General features: G+C 38.1%; 1 protein-coding gene across 1 annotated transcript; it reads right to left on the bottom strand.

Annotated features, from left to right (window-relative positions):
- Positions 1–423: 423 nt before the first annotated feature.
- Positions 424–5989, bottom strand: LOC135464352 (ganglioside GM2 activator-like). The gene is made up of 4 exons (XM_064741778.1): positions 5867–5989; positions 1910–2111; positions 1043–1244; positions 424–546 (listed from the first exon to the last, which is right to left on the bottom strand). Exons 1-4 carry the CDS (start codon positions 5943–5945, stop codon positions 436–438), a joined length of 594 nt encoding a protein of 197 aa, XP_064597848.1. The 5' UTR covers positions 5946–5989; the 3' UTR covers positions 424–435.
- Between the last annotated feature and the right edge of the window lie 1058 nt (positions 5990–7047).

Here is a 7047-nt window from a genome sequence, read left to right as displayed (position 1 = left end):
TGGCGGTAATGGTGATGCATAATTATCATCGCCATTATTCATCACCATCTTTATTACCGCTGTTATTGTCAACATTGATATGTTTCATTATTGTTTTTTTATCATTAACCCCATTAACCTACTAGTTTAGCTGGTACATTTTTTCCCCGTGCTCTGTTCACGGTGAAACTCTAGTTAAGTATCGGTCCTCGGGACTTGAACCTGCTGTGGTTAATGTCCAGAGCCCATCATCTAAAATTGTCGTACTTTTCCTGGTAAATCATGTTGCTGTATGACTGTGCAAAGATATTTACAAAAATGCTTTCAGAAACAAATTTTTGTTCGCTTAGTACGACTAGTTCCGTTGCACATGAATCAGACTGAATTAAAAGACGATGACAGACAAGAAAGTTTTAGTATCTTTTATTTAAGTCTAAATGCAATGCCGAGATTGATTTATCCGAACAAGAACCCGTGTGACCTTCTCTTCAGTTCGACCTTGAAGGAGACACAACCCTGGATGTTGTTATTCCTGTCCTTGATAGTTGCCTTGATTGTGTAATCGCCCTGAGAAAAGAATCGTTACTAAATTAAATATATATAATTAGGTATTAATTTGACTGTTGTTAAACGTCATATTCAAGACTTTTTTTTGATTAGTACGTCTGCGATCAGCTTTTTGAGTAGGCCAAACGGATAACGTTTGGCAAGTCACCTACGTATTTTCAAATTTCATCCCATTATGGCAAGACCATCGTATCAGTCGGTCGAATATTTTTATCTATTTGATTGATGTTTCACATTGTGCTCAAGAATACTTCACAAAATACAACGACGGCCAGACTTATAGTGAGAGGGAACCAAGTCCAACGGCCGTATAGTAAATGACGTTGTCAAACTTATGTAAGGCGAAATGGCAACACAGAGCAGAAATTGCCCACGTTTTAGGCACATCATTTTTTAAGAAAATTGGGGTTAAGAATTGGGATTTCTCACTACATGAACTGTATATCTGAATGTTGCAGTAAGCAAGACGACCCAGGGCTGTGTTGACCTCACTTACCGCGGCAATGACAGAGGCCAGGGATCCTGGGTCGGGGATCTGGAGCGTGGCCCTACTCACGGAGGCCGTTTGAGGGGGGATGGGGCAGTCAGCGTTGATGTGGTTGTCGCTGAGGATAGTCTTCAGCTGTGTACCGACCTTCCTGGTGGCGTCATCTGAACTCCTGAGCATACTGTCTAGCTGAGTGCAGTAGTTATACGTGCTGAAACAGACAATTGATCAACCAATAAACTATATCAGATGTGGATGACCAAACTTCCTCATCTACGGAACAAACAAACTCACGTGAGTGCGGGAAGATTGCATCTGCCTAACTCAATTTTTTCAAGGACTTGTTTGGAATATCCTAGAAAGTTTTTTTCGCATTATTCCAAAATACCTTCACGTGATGTTTACTTGTATTGTGCTGTCATTCCGTCTCATCCAGACTGATTGGAAAGCCAGTATACTGGCAGTATACTTTTAGACAGACGTGAATGTTGAAGAGCTTCTTATGCTTGGTGAAGCTCTGTTGAGTGTGCTATTTTGTACAGCAGTAAGAAAACTTGCCAATTCTGAACATGATTCGCGTAAGCAGTTAGAAATGGTGGTATGCTTAGAAAATCTTAGCCTTCATACTTTTCGTTTAGTTTAAGAGAGGTTGTAAAATTTTCGTTGCTAATAACAACAAATGTTGAATTTTTTGGGAATACCTGGAGAAAAAAAATTTTGGCGGAATTTACTTTCCCTGAAAAGAAATTTAAATTTCCCTCTTCATTGACACCTTGTTGAGAAAAGTTCGAGCTGTATGTTGTGGTATGGTATTGTGTTAAAATTGACATGAATGGGAGGGACTATCAGTGTGCTCAAGTAACTTATAGATCTCACCAAGAGCCAACACCAAGGAGACATGGTACATGGATGTTTCCAAGAATAAGAACGTGACGCTTGAGGTCTAGCTCTACCGTTCCACCTTGCATGACTTTACTTAAACTGGCGTTGAAGGAAAATGTCACTGGGCCTGGCATTACGATAGGCATCGGGCTGACCTCCACAGAGCTGATCTTGATGGCTCGATTTGGGTCAGAGTCTGAAATGGAGAATTATTGAAAGATAAGATTTAAAAAAAAATGGGATAGGGACTCCCTTCAATGCTTTTCGTTTAGGGCTTGGTAATTCACTGACATGGACTGTCCCACCTAAAAGCATACATGTGACATATTGAAAATTATGTACTACTCTAATGTCACCTATTTAATCAAAAACATACATGTAACATATTGAAAACTATGTGCTGCTATAACGTCAACTGTTCAACCGAAAAGCATACCTGTAACAGACTGAAAATTATTTGCTACTCTGATCTCAACTGGCCCACCTATAAACATACATATAACATATTGAAAATTTTGCCACTCTGATATAAACTGTTCCATCAAAACGCATATATTTAACATATTGAAAACGATGTGCTACTCTGATATAAACTGGTGTACATAAAGGCATACATGTTACACATCGAAAACTATGTTTCTCTGATGTGTCACCTAAAAGCATACAGGGAACGCACTGAAAAACTGTGTTTCTCTAATTCAACTGTTCCACTAAAATGCATGCTTGTAACACAATGAAAGCTGTGTGGTTCTCTAATTAAACTGGTCTACATAAAGGCATACATGTAACATATTGAAAATTATGTTCGATTCTGATGCAACTGTTCCACTCAAATGCATGCTTGTTACGGCATTGAAAGCTGTGCGCTTCTTTGGTGTCAACGTTTCTACCTTAGACTTGCATGCAACACAATGGAAACCAAAATGATCAATTTTAGAACGCAGCTTGTTAAGTGGATGAGCACTATGTGGGTTTTTACCACCAGTCTTAGGTGATGTTTCATTGATAAACAGCATATTGCCCCGTCTCCCTGTTCAAGGAAACGCCTCATTTAAGCTCCACAGAAACTCAGCAAATTCTGTGTGTTGTCCTTGAGTGTAGGTTTTCAAAAGTGCTGTAATTGGATCTGTTTGGATCTGTCGAAAAAGCTCATCTGCTTTCTTTTCATGTTAATGTTTGTTAAATGCACTGACACCACATAACCTTGAGTGTACTAGAGAGAAATATTGCTACAAGAACACATTGTACAATCGGATAATGTTGTCCATAGTGTCTTTGTCGCATTTTTCTCAATAGTTTGGTGAATCGCGCGTCTACTTTGAGTATAATTCTAGAGCCGTCCCGTCTGATAAATTACAAGTAACAAAATTGCATGTTTTCTGTCGCATTCTGCTTAAGTGGTGTGTAATTTGCTACTATATAATCATACGCACCAACATACACAATCCCTGGCATAATGCCTTCAGCAGGGCTCGGCAAAAAAAAAAAAGATTTTATGGCGCAATTCTTGTACGTCATAGTGCAGAAATACTCGAAATGATTTGATGTCATTAAATTTAGCAAACAATTAGCAATAAAACAATGCAAAAGAAATCATGAAAGACCTTTAGTTTGAAGTTAGGTTCAACTATTGACCTCAAACCAGAATATGGAAAATAATTTATGTTTGAAGTTAGAAGTTATATTTAACAACTTGTAACTTCTAACTGAAGGCCTTTATTCGCTGATTTGACACATATATAGAACAACCCATCTCAAAAATTCTCTACTTTGGCGCACTGAACCAATGGTAAACATGATGTATTCATATATCACACACCATATCCCGTCTGGACCTTAAGCTGATGGAGGTTAAGTTAAACATGGAAGTAGAAAGCTATACGCTTGCGTTAAACGTACTAGTCAAGACCTACTGCATCTAGGCGTCAAAACAGATATGTTATATTGTACGTTTTTATTATACTGGTATACCAACTGTCAACCATAATGGACATCCCGGGTTAACAACCCCGAGGAAAATTCACAATACAACGCTGAGCATAAACCACGACAGAACCAAGAAGATGTATGAATTATGAATGAAGACGGATTTGTGCAAAGTCAAGCCGTCAAAGGTGTCCAGTCAACAAATAAGAGTCAAATTTAGGTGCATGTACCATGATGGTTTATAAGTTATCGATAATCAAAATATGTACCTCAGTTGATATTTAATTAATGCTGTTCACATATCAAATGTGGCGATCTGTTACATCAAGATGCATATACCACCCTACCCCTGGGTTAAGCGGAATTAGACACAATCATGAAGAAGACTGCCAGAGATTCTGGGTACTGTGTCCATATTTACATACAAGAGAACTATACTCATTATAAACTTCAGAAATTCAGAATGAAAATGTTTCGTAGAATAACCTTGACTTACCAACTTTTTCTATAATAGCTTTTAAATAATCCTTCTCGTCGTAAAGTCGGCTTGGAATGTGCAGAAATTCGCTTTGGAGTGAGTGAGTGTTTAGGGCTTAACGTCGTACCTAACATTTTTTCAGTCATTTGACGACGAAGGAGTCCTTGGAGTGCCTGCACGTGTAATGACGGATTTCCAACGCTCTTCTATCTAGTGTTGCTTTACTGAGACGACTTACCACTTGAAGAGACATTTTACTGACACGGGTGAACCAAGCGTTACACTATACCCTTAATACTGAACGCCAAACTAGGAAGTTACAACTTGCTTTATTAAGGTCTTAGGTGTGACCCTACCCAGGATTGACCTCGAATCTACCGTTACCGCAGCTGAGCTATCGAGGCCGATCCAATTCGTTTTGTTTTTCGTACAAATAAAAGTCCAGATCAAATGTACCATCTGGAGTCAGAGTATGAACCCAGTTTGACAAAGATTCGCGTACATGTACGATAATCGCACATATAATACAATGGTACTGTAATAGTGACATACAAAATATCGTCCGACAAATGAAAGATAAAAACTCTCTTACGCCGTTTTGTGAAACTGGGCCCTGGTTCATCTAGACCCCAGTCATTGGCACATATATGCTTTACACAACATGTCTTAACACCTGTCTACGTGTTAATTACTCAATTAAAATTTATATTTATTTCCATTTTTGCAATTTAATTCTCAGTATTATTTCAAACAGTATGTAGAGAAGATATTGATCTAAGTTCAGCGAGTTGTAACTGGTCTACATATTTATCACTTAAGCAGTTCTGTCATGGAAAGGGTGACATATGGCGTGTACAAACAGTGACACGTTGGCCTTCTGAAGATGGCCTTGTTTAAGATTATCTGTAGTGGGCTCTGGAATGTTTGATCAAAGGTAGCTTTGTTTTAGGTGAGACTAGATAGCAAAAAATCTTTCTTGCGAATGTAAAGCAATTTTGCCAAAAGAGGAAAAAACATAAGGAATTAAAAATGTAAATCGTTGCTGCCAGGTTTGAATATTTCAATCCAGTGCCAATTGACGAATGTTGCTTCTGTATCTATAGCTGTGTAGCTATTTTAAGGGATTCTGTTATACGCTAAGATTTATTATTAAAATTTTTTTTACCTGTGACCTTTTTTTGAAATACTTGTACCTGTAAATTTATACATACAAGTGCATGTACATATCACTGAGACGGAATCTCCAAATCATACAGGCAGATATCATGCCAGAGGGAAAAATAAATCCAACAGATGGTCACATGTTGGTTAAAATACGTCATTTTAATAGAACAACCTGAAATACATTGATAGATAATTACGGGTTCCCAAATGGGCAATATAATAAACCCATACGGTATCACTTGATGTGGTTTCCTTTCTTCCCTTTAAGACTGCCTACATTCCCTGTTTAAAGGAAATAAGTTTACCCGTTATTGTTTCTTACCATACGACTTTTCGTAGACCATTTTAAATTGTAAAATAAAAAAATCTTAAACTCGTCATACCACAATCGCTCCAGGTGAAATGGGTAACCGATGCCCATGCGGCGCCCAAAAGGGTAAAGGTCACGACAGCCCGAATCATGATGCGTCCTGGAACTACCTCAACACTGACAAAAGTGTGCCCAATTTTTGTCAAGGACGACAGGTCTATTCTGACCATGTGGTAAAGATAAGATAATGAGGTTTCAAAGGCGGGGGCTCGGATTGTGATTTAAAATTCCACGTGAACTGTTATTTAAATGTAGCTCAAATACAAAAGAAATATACAGCCGGAAAATGCCAATTTCAAAACCCAAAGGTCTATGCATGGAAATAAAGAACCCAATCGGCGTGCGCTATAGCTTCGTTGTCATAGTAGAGACAGCTGATAAGTAATAACCCGCAAAAGAAGTACTGTCGATCAAAAATGTGAACTGTTGGTAGAAATATGGCGCAGTTTTTATATGAGTTTACTATATGAATATTGATGTTAACACATTCTGCGAGTTGCCAAAGTTTCAAGTTGGATAACGTTTGTTTTCCTAGGTGAAACATAAATTTGCAACGTTACCAGTTTTGTCAAATTTGGCAAGTTTAAAATTATAGAACCTCGAGTGCATTTTTCATAGTACAGTGAGTTAACAAGGTCTTGTTTGAAAATTGGCAGCTCTTTCAGACAGAGTTCTAATCCTCGAACTTCTTCTTGATGTATTATTGGAAGCTCACGTCTTTGCGAGTAAAGATATAGATCCATTTGTATTCAGTACATATTACCATGAGTTAGAATAGATCATTGTTAAGATATGATAACAAACATTATGAGGCAGCTGTGCCAAAATCTTTGTTCAACCTGATACAGACCTCGCATAGTCGTCTATCAAGATTTTGTAATGATATATGAAATATGTACCGGAATTATAAGGCTAAGTGTTACACGTATGGTGCAGTGATATTCCGCAAATTGCACCGTTGAATAAAGAAAAAAGAAATATTTCCACCTTGATTTTATGGGTAACACGGATATAAACTTGATTAACTGTGTGTTTGGCGCTTTAAGCAATCCACTTGTCCTATGGCAAGAAAAAAAGAGTAAAGCAGAACTGGGGAAAGTGACAACGCGAGTGTGCCATCAACGAGTCAGTTTTACTCTTAGAGAGGCTTCTGTGGCTCAGTTTGTTAGCGCGCTGGCGCAGCGTAATGACTCG

The sequence above is a fragment of the Liolophura sinensis genome, chromosome 4, assembly GCF_032854445.1.
Source record: "Liolophura sinensis isolate JHLJ2023 chromosome 4, CUHK_Ljap_v2, whole genome shotgun sequence".
Classification (NCBI taxonomy): domain Eukaryota; kingdom Metazoa; phylum Mollusca; class Polyplacophora; order Chitonida; family Chitonidae; genus Liolophura; species Liolophura sinensis.
The sequence above is the reverse complement of the archived record's forward strand: the minus strand, read 5'-3'. Positions and strand labels throughout refer to the sequence as shown.

Bases quoted from the DNA above. Each gene is read 5' to 3' on its own strand.
- LOC135464352 (XM_064741778.1), bottom strand. From the start codon at position 5,945: ATGATTCGGGCTGTCGTGACCTTTACCCTTTTGGGCGCCGCATGGGCA. The intron at 2,112-5,866 runs GTATGACGAGTT...TCTCCATTTCAG, and splicing joins TTTCACCTGGAGCGATTGTG to ACTCTGACCCAAATCGAGCC. The intron at 547-1,042 runs GTAAGTGAGGTC...TTCTTTTCTCAG, and splicing joins TGGCCTCTGTCATTGCCGCG to GGCGATTACACAATCAAGGC.